The sequence below is a fragment of the Melanotaenia boesemani genome, chromosome 3, assembly GCF_017639745.1.
Source record: "Melanotaenia boesemani isolate fMelBoe1 chromosome 3, fMelBoe1.pri, whole genome shotgun sequence".
Classification (NCBI taxonomy): Eukaryota; Metazoa; Chordata; class Actinopteri; order Atheriniformes; family Melanotaeniidae; genus Melanotaenia; species Melanotaenia boesemani.
In genome coordinates, this window is record NC_055684.1 from 37,338,851 (window position 1) to 37,358,268 (window position 19,418).

At 38.8% G+C, this 19,418-nt stretch overlaps 2 protein-coding genes and 1 non-coding gene across 4 annotated transcripts; all 3 read right to left on the reverse strand.

Annotated features, from left to right (window-relative positions):
• Nucleotides 1-7: 7 nt before the first annotated feature.
• Nucleotides 8-11,138, reverse strand: tmf1 (TATA element modulatory factor 1). Its single transcript, XM_041980458.1, has 17 exons — nucleotides 10,497-11,138; nucleotides 9,024-10,390; nucleotides 8,248-8,351; nucleotides 7,780-7,906; nucleotides 7,513-7,618; nucleotides 7,071-7,213; nucleotides 6,749-6,915; nucleotides 5,322-5,478; nucleotides 4,976-5,068; nucleotides 4,737-4,893; nucleotides 3,949-4,141; nucleotides 1,987-2,056; nucleotides 1,812-1,904; nucleotides 1,597-1,719; nucleotides 1,249-1,407; nucleotides 962-1,087; nucleotides 8-766 (listed from the first exon to the last, which is right to left on the reverse strand). The coding sequence occupies exons 1-17, from the start codon at nucleotides 10,630-10,632 to the stop codon at nucleotides 626-628; spliced, it is 3,462 nt and encodes a 1,153-aa protein (XP_041836392.1). The 5' UTR covers nucleotides 10,633-11,138; the 3' UTR covers nucleotides 8-625.
• trnar-acg lies at nucleotides 2,263-2,335 on the reverse strand. Its single transcript has one exon. It is a non-coding gene; the product is annotated as a tRNA-Arg (tRNA).
• Nucleotides 11,139-11,736: 598 nt separating the features above from the next.
• uba3 (ubiquitin-like modifier activating enzyme 3) lies at nucleotides 11,737-17,639 on the reverse strand. 2 transcript variants are annotated; one of them, XM_041981251.1, is made up of 18 exons: nucleotides 17,551-17,581; nucleotides 17,403-17,441; nucleotides 16,636-16,756; nucleotides 16,463-16,543; nucleotides 16,292-16,374; nucleotides 16,038-16,118; nucleotides 15,806-15,849; nucleotides 15,442-15,506; nucleotides 15,149-15,304; nucleotides 14,945-15,047; nucleotides 14,733-14,846; nucleotides 13,213-13,266; nucleotides 13,039-13,075; nucleotides 12,853-12,934; nucleotides 12,659-12,759; nucleotides 12,482-12,545; nucleotides 12,310-12,364; nucleotides 11,737-12,221 (listed from the first exon to the last, which is right to left on the reverse strand). In XM_041981251.1, the coding sequence occupies exons 1-18, from the start codon at nucleotides 17,568-17,570 to the stop codon at nucleotides 12,133-12,135; spliced, it is 1,389 nt and encodes a 462-aa protein (XP_041837185.1). In that variant the 5' UTR covers nucleotides 17,571-17,581; the 3' UTR covers nucleotides 11,737-12,132. The 2 variants fall into 2 exon arrangements, with proteins under 2 accessions (XP_041837185.1, XP_041837187.1); XM_041981253.1 differs by lacking the exon at nucleotides 17,403-17,441 and having other exon boundaries at nucleotides 17,551-17,639.
• Nucleotides 17,640-19,418: the final 1,779 nt, after the last annotated feature.

A 19,418-nucleotide genomic window follows, 5' to 3' on the forward strand; every position in this document is an offset into this window, starting at 1 on the left:
AGCAGTGTGAAATTGTCCACAACCTGGAGATTTATTTCAGTAGCTTTTGTGTAGCATTGAGATAATGTTTGAAATGAGTGAATGCTGTGAAAAATGCAAACTTATGTGTGATTAATTATATTCCATTCAAATTAATGAATTTACTGCCACTTAAATACACATTTATTCTTTTACATATGTTTAGGGTTTAAAATCCAGTCTTCAGGATTTAATGGGACTACTTTCAGGTCTACACATTTTGTGATTTGTCTGGTGTTAACACATACATTTCTATGTACAATAGTATTTTTTATATACTCCTTAAACCAGTAATAATTGTTATAGTGCAAAAACTTGTATCATTTCTTACAGTTAAAACCTCTCTGTATACTTCTATGTCAAAGATTCAGCAAGACCAAAGCAAATCCCAAAGATTTGAATAAAACTGACTATCTTTCATACTGATTCAGTAATATGCATTAAATGTTTGGCATAATCCCAACATCCCCACTCAAATAAAGATCAGCGATTAAAATAATTGACATTAGATTAAAATAAACCTTCAGTGATTAAACTTAAATTCTTTGTCTGATGTAATTCTGTGAACACATTTATGTCCCAGAAGTAAAACTGCAGTGAAACTAGTTTATTTCTGGTTCTTCAGCAATTCATCAATCTGAGTTTTATACATGTTTTTTACATCTTCAAGGTCGAGTTTCAGTTCCTCTGCTTCCTCAGCCTTTTCTCCATACATCTGCAGAATGGTGTTGTGTCTTTGCTCCAGATCCTGAGACAAAGAGCAACATAAATGAGAAGAATGCTCAGGGAAGTGGAGAGCCTCAACACGAGCTATGCTCTGTTGTCAGAAAGTAAACTGATGATGAATGAATGAATGAATGAATGAAAAATACTTTATTAATCCCAAAGGGAAATTCAATTTTAGGGAATATAAATGTTACATTTATGTTGTATAAGCTCGCACCTTAAGCTGAATTTTCAGCTTGGGTATGTCCTTCACTTTCTCCTCCATCTCATCGTTTTGATTTGTGAGTCGAACTAGCTCTTCTGCCATCACGGAGCGACTCCTCTCTAAATTGGCAATTTCAAGCTGAGAGCAAAGAAGTTCAGTGAAGATATTGCACACAACATCTAACATACAGGAAGAAAACTAATGAAGAGCTGTATGAGCTCTTTGTGGCTAGCAGTTACATAGAGCTGTATGCTAGTGTATCTATATGAAATTTGCAATCAGTTGCAACTTAGCACTACCTGTAACTGTGCTATTTCCCCTTCTCTCAGTTTGAGTTGAGACTGGAGGTTCTCGATGATGCTGGAGCCTCCGGACAGCCTGGCAGCCTCATACAGGTTGGTCCCACTCATTGACATAGACATGGTCATTGTTCCCTGTGAGTGGTCTAATGACTCATCCTGCGGAAGAATAAAACAGGACATTGAAGCAGCAAAGCTACAAAAATCCAATAAAGAGAAAAACTGAAGCCTGGGTTTCTCTGCTGAGGCAGCTGCCCCTGCAACACGACTCCAGATAAGCAGCAAGACAACCGATGGATGGATATTCAAAGAAATAGATTCTAACAAGCACCACCAGGAAACAGGCACCTGCGAATGGAGGAAGTTGTGCAGCCCAGAATTGTCTGTCCCACTGATGGAGCTGGAGCGGGACAGGGAAGGTGTGGAAGATGCTGGAGGTTCTCCAACAGGGTATGTCACAGCCTTTCGCTCCTTATTGGGCAGAAATGAAACAAACAAGTTTGGATTTATTGAAATGGACTAAAAATACAATTAATTTTTTAAATTTTAAAACTGTCTTGAACCTTTTCTTTAAGCGCTTCTTGTGCTAAATAGCATTTTTTCTTCTCTTGCTCCACTTTCATCTTTTCCATCTCTAGCTGGTTGGTCAGCAACAGCTGGTAGAAGCAGTGATAAAGTACACATGAGAACATGTTTTATGCAGAACAACAACAAATGTGAGTACATTTATTGTGGTACCTTTTCTTTTTTGGCCTCTTCTAGCGTGCGAATGTGCTCTCCTCGCAGATTCGTCAATTCAACATGTTCCCTACATTTAGATAACAAGCAATAAAGATACAAACATCAGTGTCTGAGATCATACCAATTTCAGCATAACTGTGAGAAGTCATTTTCTTCTACTGCTTTTCCCAAGCAGCCCTACTTTTTCCAAACTTGAATAATTAAAGTAAGTCTTTTATTAGTTTGAGATACAGATAAATAGTCTAGGAAATCTGTGCATGATCAAAAAAATTTCGAGCCAGCCAGGAGTCGAACCTAGAATCTTCTGATCCGTAGTCAGACGCGTTATCCATTGCGCCACTGGCCCTGTGATAAAGCTCATGTCTGTCAGGCAAGATAATCCAGCACACAAGAGCCAATTGTTTCTGCATGAATGCTCCTCTGAGGAAGAGGCGTCTGTGGCTTCGGCTTCACAGACTCAGCGGTTGTTGTAAAACAAAAACACTCCAGGAAGAATTAGCTCAACAAAGGAGCTGTGGGGGCTAAAGTTTCCTGAACTGCTCTGCTATGTTGAAATCTAACTTGGCTTGTTCCGTTTACTTTCTTCTATTCTTTTTAGTTTGTTTTAATTCTTCTAAGCAGTTAGAGTTGTCTTCTACATAAAATGTGCTTTACAAATAAACGTTCCTTGTTTTGAAAGTTTTCTTATGTGCTTTCCATACATCTGTTTGCAGGCCCGACAGCAGCCTCATGGTGGCAGCCATGTGGTTTTTATGTTGCCCGTTTCCCCCCCCCCCAACTGAACCTTTCTGAAATTTGTGGGGGTTGGCAGGGGAATCACCTACCAAAAATTTAAAGTAGTATTTCATCAAGCTGTTAAAGAAAACTCAACAAATCATAAGTTCTGAAATCAGTGACAAGAACTGAGATTAAATTAGGATAACTTCAATTTTAGTTTAGGGTTGGGTGTTTCAAAAACAAGGCAGCCAAGGCAGCAAAAATCACCTTTTGATTAGATATTATAAGACACTCTAACTTCCAGATCAAATCAATTTTATTTCTAAAACGCTTTTTCTGCCAAAAGCAACACAAAGTGCTTAACATGGTAAAAACAATGTATGCATATTAAAGTAAAACTTAGGATGCATGACCTCGCGGATTCACTCAGAAAAACGACCACTGCGGGTCAGAGATCGGTGCAGCTGAACTACTGGTGCAAAAGGACTGCAAGCTGCAGTACTTCCTCTCGCTGAAGCGAGTGCTTGCGGGATCAGGAAACACCACGTTCAGAGTCTTTCCGACTTCTGGAGAAAAGTTCCCTCATTTAAAAAAATTGGCTGAAGTGCTGTTTGTAATTCCAGTCTCCAGTGTGGATTCAGCCTCCAGAACAACATCAAAACAGCCATGAGGAGCCATCCGTCTGAGGCAAAAGTCCAAAACCTAATGACGACAGCCTCTGCAGCAATCCCACTTAAGACATTAAATCACTCACAAGCGGACCATGTGCACCAGGAGGAAGGAGACTGTGGGTTCAGGCCACAGCAGGTGAACTGTTCATATTTTAAGTGCAAGCGTTTAATTTAATTTTTCATAACGCTACTGGGGCCACAGTCGGTGGTTTTTGTCACTGTAGAGAAAAGGTTTCATGTTTTCATCTGCTTGATGTGTGACGGCAATGTGTGGATTTTCTGTTCAGCTTGTTCAGACTGAATATTATTTAAAAATGACTGAAAATTAAATGCTATTGAATATTACATTATTATGATTTAAAAATTAAAGTGACGGGGAAATATAGATTATGACAGGATTTTTATGACGCTGTCAGTCAAAATGACAGACAACAAAAAAAGTCTAGCACAACCTCTGATTTCCACCTCGCATGAGGGCAGTTCTATAAACAACACGCTTTTAGTCTTCACGGTGACTAATGGGTGGATGTGCAGCATCATTCAACCCAGCCTACTTGAGTTTATAGTTTACCTGCTGCTCTCATCCTCCAGTTTCTCTCTCTTGCTTTTCTCAGTTTCCAGTTGAGCCAGAAGTCTGGATTTCTCCTGGCGGACTAAGGAATTCTGGGACTCCAGAGAGGCCAGCTGGGACTTCATCGATAACAGTTCCTCTGATGCTGATCGCTCCTTCTCCACAGCGACAGCCAGCTGTGCCTGAGCATCCGCTGTTGAGGAGGAGTAGATAAAGATGTCATGCTTTCTGTTAGGGATGCACCGATACAATACTGGTATTGGTATCAGTGCCGATTTTGAAGAAATTTCTACATCGAGTATAGGTGACAATGGGCCTGATCCTTAGCCTCAGATCTATTTAGTGTAATTCTGTGCTTTGTGATTTGAGTGCAGAGGCTTACATTTGCCTTCTATGTGCAGCGAGCGAAAGGATTCGCCATCTGGAACTTTTTGACACCCCCTCAAGCCAACACATTCAAGGGCTACAAGCAAAATCTGCGCAGTGAATGTTCAGAGAAGCTGGAGAAACCTTGAGCAGGTCACTGACATTGACTGGTATGTGTGAGAAAAGCCCGACAAGTTGGGAAGTTCAGATTGTTTTTTTTATTTTTATTTATTATTTATTTATTTTATTATTGTTATATTTAGCAGCGTTGGAATCTGATCGGTATTGGCAGATACTAAATCTCAGATGTGGGTACTGGAAGTAAAAAAAGTGGATTGGTGCATCCCTACTTTCTCTGTGATATTCTGGTGATCATTGAGCAAATGCGCCACTTAACACATAGCTGAGCTCCTGTTTCTCACCCAGCCTGTCAGAGATGTTCTTCTCTAGTTTTTCCCAGGATGCAGTTTGTCCGCCCAGTGAAGCCTGTAAGTTCTCAATTTGTCGCAACAAGGGTCGTGTGGCTGAGGTAACACTCTGGCTGAGCTCCTGGTTCCTCGTCTCAGCTTCCTGAAGTCTCTGAAAGAGGACAAGGAAGAATAGTTATATTTCCATCTCATCACAGGGTCAGTTGGACACATTAGATGAATCATTTTGTTACCTGCTGAAGCTCACTAATCTCCTCCCTCAAATAATCTTCTTTCCTTGCTTGCTGTTGCTCAGCCCTCTGCAGAGCAAGCCTTAGATCAGCCACCTGTACACAGTGACAGAAAAATATTGGTCAGAAAGCAAGTTGTCAACTAATGAGAAAGTTGGAAGTCAACCGACCCCCATTCAGCTTTTGGATAAATGTGTGTATGATAAAAGCACACTTCACATGAATGAAGTGTGGTATGTGAACGTGGCTTTTAGTGTCTAACATATGAGGTCAATGAGACTAAAAAGGCAGAAAAATCCAGTGAATTTGCCACTTCAAACTTATACATGATCACATTGGCGTGCTTTACCTGACTGGCCAAAGCTTCCTGTTGCATCCTGGCCTCCTCCTGGGCCTTCTCAAGAGCCAGACTCAGCTGTTCTTTGGCCTGTGTTTCCCTGCTCAGAGCTGCCTCTTCAACCTCGCTGGCTCTGCTGGCATTTGCCTTGTGAAGTTCTGCAAGCTCCCTGACAACAAACATGCAAATGACAGCCATCACCAGGTTGTAACTACACTGTATTACATCTGCATATGTAAACATCTGTTTGGTTCTACACATCTGCAGATTGGATGTGAAATGCAACAATGCCTATTAGAAATTCTATATATCTCATATGAACATATTAAAGGTTAGATTCACACCCTGCATGATTACATGACAAAATTTCATCACATGCTAAACAAAAGGAGCCAACGCATTCCACATACTTACTCAGGAGCAGCAATGTCATGGTTTTGCTACCCCACACAATGCTTGTTTAAAAATAAACAGCATTTCCCAAAATCAGGCCATTAAAGCAGATGATAAATACAGCAACTGAAAGATATATTTAATATTAAAAAACAAAGGAAAAAGAACCACCTTACTTTTGACGAACCCTAGAATGATTCAGTTAAACTTTTTAGCATGCTCATATTTTCTATAAAGTCTTTCAATCTACAAGACTCAAGCTGCTAACAAGGATGTGAAACATTTCATTTGGGTTAATGACTGATAACAGAGTACAGGAAAATGATAAACAAGAGTTTGTTGAACTTGCTTGCTTGGCCTGCTGACTCCAGCCAAACTTTTGCTCACTGATCGAACAGGATTCAGATAAACTGATATGCTGGTCATGAAGGAAATGAACCACAGATAGCTGTGTTCATGGAAATGTCACTACAAACAGGGCCACCAAGTCTCACAATGATTGCAAAACTGACACATTTGTCCCTTTTCATATGCTAACCAGCCATGTGTACACTGACTTATCTTAGCTGGTGCAGCAGACTGTTTCACTTTAACATCTTTTTCTATGGGAAGGTGGGAGACCTCTGCTAACTGTGTTCATTATAAAATCTAAGCAGCAGGCTATGTATCTATACTAAAAACGTAAAAAGAAACGTTCCAAGCACACACACTGTTTCAGGCAAGAAATTATCCCACATTCTCCAGAAATCCTGTGATACACTGTTTGCTAGCTGTGTTTGGGAAAGAAGGGCAACAGATTCTGACTGCAGACTATTATAGAACTTTGCACACTTCAGGAATAACCACTGACAGAGTTATAACCCTGTTTTGTCATCAGATCCTACACTTTGTTGCAAAGATCCTGTAGCTAAACAGTGCATAACAAAGTGTAATTATTTTTAGGAAAAAGGAACTGCATAAACATATCCTGTTGATGCTCAGAGTCCACCTAACTCTGTATGCATAGAGCTCAGGTCATGCCAATAACAGGGTGTGACTATATTTACTTATAAGAGTTGTCTAGAGCAGCCTGTAGACTCCTGTTTTTCTCCTGTAGCTCATCTGAGTCCAACTGCAGCCTGCTCAGGTCCTTCTCCTGCTGCTCCACCACTGCATTTAGCTTCTTGATGTTCTCCCTGTGCTGCTTCTCTACCTCCTCCTTCCCATCAAGAACCTATACAAATAAAAGTACCAGTTAGATGAAGTTTTAATGTCTTTTAGGAGAAAAAAATTAATGGTGTGAACACCTTTACATTTTTTAATAATAATGCACAGTAATAACTCTCTAATATTAAAGTTATTAAGTTTGAAACTATGCTTGGTCCCAACCTGCTGCAGGTGCTTAAGTTCTTCCTCTTGCTCTTTGATTTTCTTCTGCTGCTTCGTGATCTTTGTGTCGCTGTCCTTCTCTTTCACACGAAGTTTCTTGATGATGTTGCTGTGCTGCAGCTGCTGCTTAGACAGCTTTTCACCTAAAAGTGAGACACATAAACACTATAATAAAACTGACAACTAATGGTGAGGTGACATGTTTTATATCCAAGTAGTAGCTTGCTAAGTAGAAGACAAAAAAAGTAAGGGTACCGGCTGTGATATCATTCTGAATTGACACTTTCTCTTTAGAAGGATGTTTAATGACTGTGTTCATTTTTGAGAAATGCTACATGATGACTCTCTGTAAAGCTCCAGCATAAAAAGTACCTTTAGTTTTCTTGCCAGTTAAGATAGATAGGTTGGGGAGGAAGAAAAAAAAAAAGAACAAAGGTCTCACCCTCTTCTAGCAGACCTCTGATCTGCTCCTCTTTCTCTCGGATGATTTCCATTGTATCACTGGAGTTTAATCTTGTGGAAAGTTCCTCTCGCAAGCCCTTTATCTCCTGTAGCACAAAACAATTCAATCTTTGACACAGAATTGTTTTCCTTCCATATGAATTAGGCCTTGCTGGAAACAAAACTAATTAAATGGTCAATACAACTCTGTATCAATCTGTCTAATGGGAGATTAAGTAAAAACTAAGATCATCAGTATCCAAGTTACCTTCTTGGCTATGTCTCTTTCTTTGCAGGCCAGCTGAGCCTTCCTTTCTGCATCAGCTATGCGCTGTGTGAACTCATCTTTCAGGGACTGAACAGTGGAGCTCTCTTCCTTCAAGCTTATCACTTCACTGAGGGATGAACAGACTCATTAGTGGAAAAGCTTCCTGTCAAACACAGCCGCAAGGCCGAAAATGCCTTTGAAAATATGCACAAGTACATTTTAAGCATTCAACAGTCAGATTGACTAATAGAAAAAAGGGTCCAATTAAGAGAAGAAAACTTCTTTAACAAGTGTTAGAACATTTCAGAAAACAATTACCAAACTATTTTAAAATCTCTACCAGTTTGCAGGATGTTTTAATGGTGATATGGGGTTGGAAATTTCTAACCTTGGTCTGTATATGAACAAATACAGCTCTGTTGGTTACATAACTTGCATTGCCTTTGTGAATAAGGTGCAGATACTCACTCTTTCAGATTATCACACTCCTCCTCCAGCCTGGCCTTCTCTTTGCTAACTGCCAGCAGCTGAGACTCTCTCTTCTCGAGGCGACTTGAAAGATCATCAATAACCTACAACAAGTCCACAACATTTTGTGGATTTTATGTAAAATCCAGAATACATTGTTGATCATTAAAGAAACCAGTGTTATGCTTAAATTTTACATGTAAAAATGGTTCCTATTACAACAGACAATAACTGTTTACTATGTTGCCTTCATTCATTTCAAGGTCACAAGTCCATCGCAGGACGGACTTATATATATATATATATATATATATATATATACACACATACATACATATATAAAATTATATATATATATATATATATATATATATATATATATATATATATATATATATATATATATGTGTCTGTTTGCCTTTTGAATTTGTAAGATAGCACATGGCAGATATGACGCTGTCAGCCAGCTCAAAATATAAAGTAGTAATATGTTGGCTATTTTTTTAGGATCAAGATTATCTCAAATAGTTATAATTTCGTGATTTAATCATTTATTGTGACTCGCCTAATTGTGTGCCCACACTGACTAATTTATATAACATTATATGTTTTGTTCAGGAAGTGACGTGTTGAGGTTAACAATTAGCTCTAGTTTGCTCACCAGGATCAGTAAAACTATATCAACTCATATTTGAGTAAAGCTACCATTCCCGAAAGCAAACAAAGGAGAAACACACAAAAAATTTTGTGTTAGAAATTACTTTAAAACGAGTTACCTTTTGAAGCTCCAATATCTGAACAGTTGAGACACTTTTCATCTCCTCGGTGATCGGTGGCATGCTCCGTTCTTCAGCTTTGGAGGAGGAATCAAACAGCGTCACATTCACGTCACATCCCAGCTCTGTCAATTCTTCAGGTTGCTCACTATTCACAGGCGTTGCACTCCGCCCACTTTCCTCCATCTCATCCAACGACTGCTCCCTTGTCGTCTCTGTGAATCCCTCCTCCTCCTCATCTTCCTCCTCACCCACCTTCTCCTCCGCTTCATCCTCCGGCTTCTGACATGACACTGCTAAAGGAGCAGAGCCTGCTGTGACAGACGCTAGAGTCCGACTGCCAGGGATCTCGTCATCTGAGTTAACCTCACTGACGCTCCGGCTATCCAGTGACTGCAAGCTAAATGAATCAATTCGCTCAAATGCATCTGAGGAGGAACCACAGCTCTCTGTGAGTTTGGGGTAATCCTCTATTTGAGGAAAATCCCCACAGGTGGAGGCAGTAAGGAGCTGAAAGGAACCCTGCATTAAATGAAGGCCAGTTTTGCTCTCACTGGTTTCTTGTCTGGAGCCGGCTGAGCTTTCACTCAACACACTCTCATGGTCAAGTACTTCAATATCACTAGTGGTAGATGTTCCTGATGAGAAAGCACTGACTGGAGGCGAGGGTGTGTCATTTTGACGATCCTCCACTTTTGAGTCTTTATGATCTGGGAGAACTTCCTTAGCAGATGTGGAGGTCGAAGGATCTGCAGGAATAGAGCTCTTAGCTTCAGAAGAGGATGGTTCAAAGGAATTTGTGGCATCCTGCTCTACATTGTGTTCTAACAGAGCGTCCGATTGCTTCTCATTTGATTCTTCAGAAACCAACGAATCAACATCTGTTTTTACACTGCTCGTTTTACTCTCAATGTCACAAGAGAAATCGGGAGAAGAAGAAGGAGAAACTGGCTGAAGGAGGATAGTGTCTGCATAAGGTGCAGCTTCAGAGGATTCGGGTTCCTTAGGCTGGCCCTCAGCAACTTCTTGACTATCAAAACTCGTATCAGCAGGTCCTGACTTTGGACTCACGTCATCTTTTAGGGTCTGAAGCACAACTCCTTGGCTTGCCTTCTCCTTTTCTTGAGGTCGCTGAGCCTTAGTAGGGGGTACAGACACAACATGGGGTTTGGTGACAGCTTGTACATCTCCGGGGGACAGAAAGGCACTGAAAAAGTTTTCGGATTCATCCACAACAGTACGAGTGACAGGAGTAGTGATGGCCCCTGACGAAGGAGGAGGAGTGGTGGTCTTTTCCTCAGCAGGCGCTTCCCACTGCGTCATACCCCATCCTCCACTTAATGAAAGCTTCCCAGGCAATGAAACGCCTGACAAAAATACAAATTGATGTCATATTTTCGGTAGAATAGCTGTTTATAATAAACTTCGTGTTTGGCTGGTTTTGCTCTTACCCCTATATGTGGCATCACTTACCGTCATAGGGCATGACAACTTGGTCACTCCATTGGTCCTCTTCTTTTATATCCAGAACACGGTCAATTGACTTCTGAGCTGATGTTAAAGCTTGTTTTGCAAAGCTGGACAGGTGAGATGCGTTGAACCAACTCATCCCTATTACGAAGCTAGCTAGCCAACAACGATTTCACAATTTGCTAGACGGGTTAAAAAGACGGTTCGGCGTTAGCAACCAAACTGTCCCTTCACCGGTCTCGGCATCGCTCGTTAATTGTGGCTAAACCGTGGTAAAATGTCAAAACTAATCGGTCATGTAAAGCTTTGTTGACAGCTGGCAACCACAAAGCTAGTTAGCAAAGCTGGAAGTTAACGCTAGCCAAAGCATAACGCTGGTCTACACGGACAGCGTCGCTACCAGATAGTTACAGCTCAGACACTGGCAAACTGAAACGCAAAATAGGATGCTTGCTAAAAGTCTATAATGTAGAAATACATAAAACTAGCGTAACATTTAATGGCCAACCACAACTGTTAAAATAAATCAATTTCCATGGTTATTCCAATGTTTTTCCGGCTTCTTTGCTCGACTGTCATCGTTTGTTTTGGTCGTTCTCAACTTGTAGCACGACTAGCGTTAGCCTGCTCGTCGCTACTTCCTTTCCACGTAGCAGTATTACGTCATGATCAGGTGTTGTGCCGAAAAAAGCACCCCATCTCAAAGAGCGTAGTAACAGCATCTCGTCTGTAGATGGCGAATCTTGATTATTACCCTTAAGAACTTACCAAAGACAGATTAACCTGAAGGGTACAAACAGGGACAGATTTACTGGGGGTCCTCACTCTGGCAGATTGCGCTGCCAGAATATGCACCTTCCTGTCCCTGTTAGTCCCAGCATTTTGATCTTTTCAGAGTGCGCTCTGATCATGATCATCAACCAGTTTTTCAGCAGGACACTGTGTCTGATGCCACCTTCTTTTACCACAGGGACTCTGGGATTCCAAATTTTTCACAAGGAAAACAAAATAAGAAAAATCAAATAAATGGCTCAGAGAATTGGAACTTTCTTATCAACAGATGGGGCAAAACTGGCGTTATCACCCAAACTTTTTATGTTTTCAATGAAAAGGCTATTAATCTGTTACCACAAAGTCCTAATATTTCCATGGAGCTTGTGAAGGTGGCGTATAAAATAGCAGGACAACCTTATCTAAGCCACTTCTACTGTTATTTTTGGAAACATGAAGCAAGCACTAACTGTACAAAAAGAAACCATTTTATTCCAGTTCACACATTCTCAACATAGTTAACAGCATTTGTGGCTAAAACAACAACAAAAAAGAAAACTTATTGAAATAAATAAATACACTAAATCAGAACGAGTATAGAATAACATTTAAAGACAAATGTATGTCTGGTTCCTTGCACATAATGTGCAGTAAATTGTGCTGCACACAACATAATAATGCTTAACATTTGCAGACAATCACAAAACATGGCTAGATATGAACTACAATTTGGCTTTTCAGTGCAAAAACATCAATTTTAGTCAATAAGTACTTTAAACCAGTTAAATTGGTTATAATTGACTATTTGATTGAACACGCTGTAAACTTATCTAGTTTCCAGCACAGTGTAGGAGTGCTTTAGTTTGTTCTATGAGGTAAAGGAAAGTTTGAACAACACGGTCTGGGGTGTGGTGACATCAGCTACAGCCAATTCTTGTCCATTTGTCAGCCCAAGCTCTGAAAAACATGTTCATAACACAAGTGAGTCTGTACATTCAGCAGATTCATTTGACCACAAAAAAATTCAGTCAATAAAACATCTCACCCTTCAAGGTTTTGGACAAATTTGGCCGTGTCCTCTGTTCAATTGAAGCAACTGACTGTAAAAGAAAATGAGTCAGATTAAGCAAAATGTGTATAATTAAATATTTTGCAACAACATAAAGAAAAAAATGTTTTTGCATCTACAGCACAAAACTAAAAGAGCTTTTTATTACCTGTAAATATAACGTTTTGTTTTTTCCCTCCACGGTTGCTGTTATAGCAGGTGATTTCATTTGCCTGAAATAAAATATTTAGTTCTTCAAAACTGCTTATTATTAATTAAACAAAATAAATTTGACCACAAAGTTAAACAGGTTGATGACAATTAATGATGATACAGGCAAACCTACAGAGAGGCATTCTCAGTCAGGTAGTCCATCACCTCCTGGAGTTTGGAAGATGGAGAAAAGTGCAGGTCCAGAGGTATTTGGCTGCAGGCTGAGCAGTTTTCCTAGAGCAAGAATGGACACAGCTATACCTCAGCCAAATGGCAAATTAATCCCTGAAGCAACCATGAAGTAGAGGATGAATTTTAAAGACAAACCTTCCGTTCTGCTGCAAACGTGTAGCTGTACAGGCCATCAACATCATTGAATACCATGTAGTTATTGAGAGGTAGATAGGCACTGCAAAACATGTCACATCAAGAGAAATGGTAAAAGGTACCTTATTTGTAAACAAATGGATATGTGGATATGTCTGCAAAAAAAAAAAAAAATAGCAAACTCACCTTGTAGCTATTTTGAAAACCTCAGTTGTGCAAGCAGCTAGGTGAAATAAATGAGAGAAAACAATTACATGTTGTTTACTCAGTACTATTTAGAAATGATTAACCCATATAATAAGCAGCAGGTTCATAGGTCTTCTAAAAAGTCCTCACATACATCTAGTCTTGAATTCTTACCAGCAATGACAGCATTTGTAGATGCTACGGCTGGGATTATCCTCTTTACAACACCTGCAACATTTCAAGAAGATGAATGATCTGCTCAGCTGACTCATAATTATAAAGTCAGAATAAATAAATAGAGCATCCAGTCAAAGAAATAAGAGCTTTACAAATATCCTGCTAAGAGTGAATGCCAAGAAAACATCTTCTGGACAAACAAAATAAATTATGATTATTTAATGAGCCAAAGAACATGACACATAGAATCACCATACATCATTGTATGAGCTCTATTTTTGTAACATTAAATAATTATAGGATATATTCACAGATCTTTGTTTAGGCTCCACACATACATTAACATTTCCTTTATAAACAGCAAGGGGAAAGAAAGGAAAGATAAAGATTACACAAGTTGAATAAATAATTAAAATAAACTTTAGTATGCAGACACACCCATAGGCAGCAAAAATGCCTCTTAACTGCAGTGACACTGTGAAAAATAATGGTCCACTAATCATTAATATGTTCAGATATTTCAGTCGATGCTGGTCCATATAGATCTCACTGGAGAGGTCTATGTGGACCAGATACGGTGTAACCAGTGTTAGTCAGTAACATGTTACTGTAATGCCGTTACTTTTGTCAGTAACTTATACTCTAATGCATTACTCTTTAAATAAAGTAACTCAGTTACCGCTACTCTATGGTGCGTTACTCTGTTACTAGCTAAATCAATACATTTTGCCCAGCAGCTGTGAGCTTCTTCCCGTTAACAGCTGCCCACGAAGCAGTGACCCCCAGATGTGGAACGGAAAGGTGAACGCAACAGTTTTCAGGATCTAGTGTCCACAGCCGCAGGCGTCTGAACTGGCACGCTCCTACCCTCACACACACTCGCACAATAAAATAAATAAGGAAACAAGTAAATAAAATATATATAATAAAGAGTAGGAGAAATACAGTGCAGTGGAGGGCTCAACATGCGGCACAGATTTCATTTTTGAGAAGCTGTTATATTACTCTTTATTTCTATTTATTAAATTATTTTTTTAAATAATCTGCTGGCCTGAGTTAAATAAATTAGTCTTGAAAATTTGTTTTGTGCTTGAGTTTGTTTTATATTTTGTACAAAACTGTGATTAAATTTTAAGAATGTCCGTTTACAAAAAACACTAAAAGGTCACTTTTAATAGTAATGCATTACTTTTTGGTGTAAGTAATTAAGAAAGTAACTGAGTTATTTTGTGAATGAAGTAACTATAACTAGTTACTTTTTTTCAGTAAGTTATGTAGTTATACACCATCAGCTCACTCTGAGCTCATCTCCCAGAGGAGCTGCAAGGGAACTAGGAAGTTGTGATGTTGCAATTGCAACTATCAAAACAAATTCAAAGGGGTGGAAAATATACAATAAAAATTTAGCCATCCCAAATTTATCATATTACCAGGACAACAGGGTTTGTTCCTTAAGTAATTTTCTTTGGTTGAATTTGTGCTGATAGTTGAGTGATAGTGATAGTGAGTATGCTCACCTTGTGCAAGCCTGTATGTGACTCCTGTTATGTTAAACTCTGCAGCCCTCTCCAGAGATCTCTGGTACACCCATTGGATGTGCTCTGGGTCATCTCCATCCAAGGCTACACCATCTGATCCACACCCACAAAAAGAAACAAAAAAACAAAATCTATGAACACAACAAGAAGGAAATGACACAAACGTAAGTAAAGTTAGTGAGACGTCCTACCTCCAAATGGAGTTTCTCTGGGCCACTGCAGTATTCGTACATACTCGATGCAATGCTCTGGCAAACGGGGCATTGATGCTATTGTGCACATGGGGAAGTTGATCTACAAGAACAGGAAAATTTTAGGAAAATATTCTAATTACCATCATCTGATTCCATACAACGACCGAGTTGTATTTGTTACCATAAAATCTGCCACCTTACCTGGGGAGGGTAAAGCTCAAGGGTGCAGTCAATGCAGGCTGACATGCCAGGGAAAATTACTCTGGCATTACCTTTAAAGCCTTCTGTCCCACCATCAATTAGTGGAATGATGGATCCTTGATCTACCACACCATCTTTATACACCAGCAAAGACAGCTGCACAGAAGCACAAAAGGGTTAAGCGTCAATTCATAAAACATCTTTTTTTTTTAAGCAAAATACCACAGCTTTGCTATTAAAACCATAAGATTAAGAACAGTCATGTAAGGATTTCAGTTAAGATAACAACTTACCAGCATACCATTTATCCACCTTCTAGCAACTATAGAGTCAAGTCCACAGACAATTATATGGAATTCTACATGAAGACAAGAAGGTACATAGATTAATATTAAATCTTGATAATGAAATACTCAAAACAAGGAAGGTGAAGCTAAAGCTTAGGGGACAAAGCCACAATCGTATAAAGTATTATTTAAATCCTATCAATGGTTTTGTACGATTGGGAATGGATAACTGCAGTAATTATTTGATTAAAAAGTACTGTTAGTATATTAGAACATGAGCCATGTATGATATAGAAAACCAAATTATGAACTGAATAGATCAAACCTGACATTTTGAAAATTAGGAATAAACAATATTAATGAGACTCACGTCTGTAGAAGGATTCATCTAAGTCCTGAATTTTCTTAAAATGTCTGGGCAAAACTTTAAGGAAAAGATCATATTTAAACAAACTATTAATTTATCAAGCCTTAGAATTAAAGTATGGTCTAGTCTACCGTCTTAGAATAGATATCTGACAATGAGACTGTGTGATTTTGTGCATTTTCCCAAGGAGAACTGTGATAAGACAAGGAATTAAATCTCAAGCAATTAAGGATACGGGACAACATGGCATCCCAGTATGCGACTGTTGATAAAATCTGCTGCAACTTCTGCCTTTGGTTGGCCCACATCTTTTGGCCTGGTGAAAATTACAGACATATTAAAGAAAAAGTGGTTCAGCCCTTTTAATATATATATATATATATATATATATATATACATACATATATATATATATATATATAATATATATTATATAAACTTCTAATAGTTGCCAGGAATGTACAGTGTGTATTACTTATGAACACTAACCTGAAGAGGAACTGACGATTCAGGTTGGAAACATCAATAGTGTCCATGTCAATTACATCAATGTTTCGAAAGCCTGATAAAGCCTGAGTCACAAATAGAGCAAAGAAAAATAAATCTGACTACATATTAATATTTATGCTGATCAAATGTTTATAATAATGATATGCATACCAGGTCTTTAAGCAGCTCGCATCCCAGTCCACCAGCACCAATGACCAGAATTTTACAGGTTTCTAACAAAAACTGCAAGGACTGCGAAGAAGAATTACAAAGATATTACAAAGCACAGCAATGGAAGATGGCACAGAATGGGTGAAAAGACATCATTTTCCAGACACTGCTACCTCTATGCTGGGCTCAAAGTCAGGATGTGTGAATGGCCCTGATCTTTCCAGAAACTTTTTGACGTGGTTCCATCGACCTTCCCACTCACAGGAGCATCCACTGACTCCATCCACCACCATCCTGAAGACAATAAATATGTTTAGGATGCAACATCAACTGCATCTCCAACAAATTAAATGAATGACAATACAGGGTTTGATAGTGCACAAAGCTTCTATAGCTACTAGGATCATGAAAAACAACCAGAAAAAACATCAGTTTGGGAACAGCTGACCATGCAATAGTTTAAAGCGTTTAAAGAAATTAAAAAAGAAAATTAAAATACGCTCTGTGTAGAGACATACTTGTGTTTTGGTGCCTATCGTGTCTAAACGTCTAACCTTTGTAATAACAATTGTTTAGAAACCTTGCCGATCTAGCAGGTAGGCGTTTCTGACATTTCTGACCCTCTGGATTTTAAATTATCATCGCTCCTTACTGGACAATTCCCGGTAGCTAAGCTAGGTGATTAGCCTTCCACAAATAGCTATGTCAACAGTGAAAAGGTAGACCTCTGACTAGGCTCAAAGGTGAATGGCAACAAAGAATATTCACTGTTTAGACACAACGGTTACTTATGGTAAGGTAACCACGATATTTCCCTCCTAAACTAGCTACTCGTGTACTTCGTTTACAAACAGGTTAGCTTTCCATTCTCGCTAACGTTAACCTTCTTCCTGTCTAAAGACCTCAAACCTTCCGCCAGTTCTACCAATTGATCACTAACTTCTCAGTCAGCTCCACTACTCTCCTTCTTTTCTTCTCCCTAAAAAGAGAGAATAAAAGAAGCTTGATTCATGCTGTGCTGTCATAGGTTAATGAGATTTGAAAGCATCTTTCGGGGTTTCTTGCTTGTTTCTTCGGCAGCTACTTACTGCTCATCCATCTCCGCCATGTTTGAGTAACTTCAAATGTCTAATTTGGCAGTCGTAAACACAAATTACACAACGTTAGCAATATGAATATACAAGGGAAAACATAATTTAATATTGTTTAAGATTTAAGGTTTTCAGGTATATTTTGTTGGGAAATTAAAGGTGAAAAGGTTTTTAAGGCAGCTTTGCTGTATGCACACGCTTTATGTTTAATAACAATATTCCCATTATCGTGAAGGCAGCACTGTCATTCGCACACCCCAAAGACTGCAATTGCAACAAACGTCAAACAGGTGGCATCGTTTACTGCATGCATGTGAACAATTTTGCAGCTTGATGGAAAACACTTCGAACTGATTCTGTAGGGGCATTAAATTAAAGACTGTTCTTTCTTGCAGACGTGGTCAGTTTTCCACACAATGACTCGGGTCACGAAAAATGTGGCATGTGGCTCAGTGTGCATTAAATCTGTTTGGATCAAAATGAAACAAGAAGGTCATCAAGTCATTCTTGACATTGAACCACAAATTCAGACATCTAAAAGCACCATGAATGGATGAGAAGAAAACTTTGGACTTCTGTGAGTCTTAATGCAATTGCACAATAACTTTAAGAACTCAGACTTGCACTTAGCTTAACTCATTTTTATTTCATATTTAATTAAGAGAAATATGTCCTTTTTCATTTTCACTGATTTACCTATTTATTTATTTATTTGTTAGTTTTTATAGTAAATTATTTTTGGCCATTTTTGATTTTTGCACACTAAAATACAATATAGTTATGAGTTGTTTGTATTACAGGTGTCTAATTGTTGATAACTTGGAATGCAATGTGTGGCCTGTCACAAATTAATTATTCTACACAACAAGTTGAGGCCTGAGACTTTAACAAAAAGCTAATTGATACTAGTAAGCTACTTTATAACTGTTCCTGTCTTTACGGTCATCCCTGTAACCTCAGCATTTATCTGTTGATCCAGTCAGACTCCCTTTGTAGATTAACTGACCTGTTTGAGTAATTAATCAGATTGTCCTCACTGGCCTGAATGCAAACTTGAGAGGATCATTCACTCCCTTAATGTATCAAGAACAAGTTTTATTGTGAGTTACTGCTTGGTGCACTTAGCATAATGTGAAAAAGAAAGTAAATATAGACCCTGTTGTACAGTATATAATGATTTACCAGTAAAAACACCTGTCTCAAGTAGCTTTTCTGATTCACCGGGTCCACATTGTGTTAATGAATCCATGTGTTTAATCTCTCATCATAGAAGGATTAATAAATCTGAGACAGACTCCACTGCAATGTAAAAGACATTCCTGCGGGTGCATGAACATAATTGATATGTCGATCCACATCTTCTCAAATATTAAAGGAAATGTCACCAGAAGAGGTCACCAGAAATCTATTAATGTATGCACTGATAGTCGATAGCCTTGTGAACTCAGATTATTCACAGCTGGAAAACTGTGTGTGCAAGTGCAATAGGACCCTTTTATTTTTTATTTTTCCCTTCAGACTTTCTGTGATTAGAATATCTTCAGATTTTTAATGAGATGTTCCGAATGACAGCCTCTGAAAACTGATCCCTAAATAACTGCTGTGGCCATGTCCTTCATAGATGACTGCCTGCTGTCTCATTCCCTATTTGTGCTGTCTGTCTTGCCCATTTAACCTCAGCTACGCTCCCATGTTAAACAGCAAAGCAATGTGATGAAACCACTACCAAAAAAGGAAGATGGGAACACAGAAAACACAAAGCAGTGATGTTATGAATGAGTCCCATTTTTGTTTATCAGGCACTGATAAAGTTGCCAAAGTCCTGTGTTTTTCTTCCACTGTTGTTTTGTGGGATTTTAAAGCTG

Excerpts from the sequence above, each read along its gene's own strand:
- uba3 (XM_041981251.1), bottom strand. The coding sequence starts at position 17,570 with ATGGCGGAGATGGATGAGCA. Across the intron at positions 15,507-15,805 it reads AGATGAATCCTTCTACAGAC|AATTCCATATAATTGTCTGT; the intron begins GTGAGTCTCATT and ends GTCTTCATGTAG. Across the intron at positions 15,305-15,441 it reads GGTGGATAAATGGTATGCTG|CTGTCTTTGCTGGTGTATAA; the intron begins GTAAGTTGTTAT and ends GCTTCTGTGCAG.
- tmf1 (XM_041980458.1), bottom strand. The coding sequence starts at position 10,632 with ATGAGTTGGTTCAACGCATCTCACCTGTCCAGCTTTGCAAAACAAGCT. Across the intron at positions 2,057-3,948 it reads CTGGAGGATGAGAGCAGCAG|GGAACATGTTGAATTGACGA; the intron begins GTAAACTATAAA and ends ATCTAAATGTAG. Across the intron at positions 767-961 it reads AGCTGAAAATTCAGCTTAAG|GATCTGGAGCAAAGACACAA; the intron begins GTGCGAGCTTAT and ends TCTTTGTCTCAG.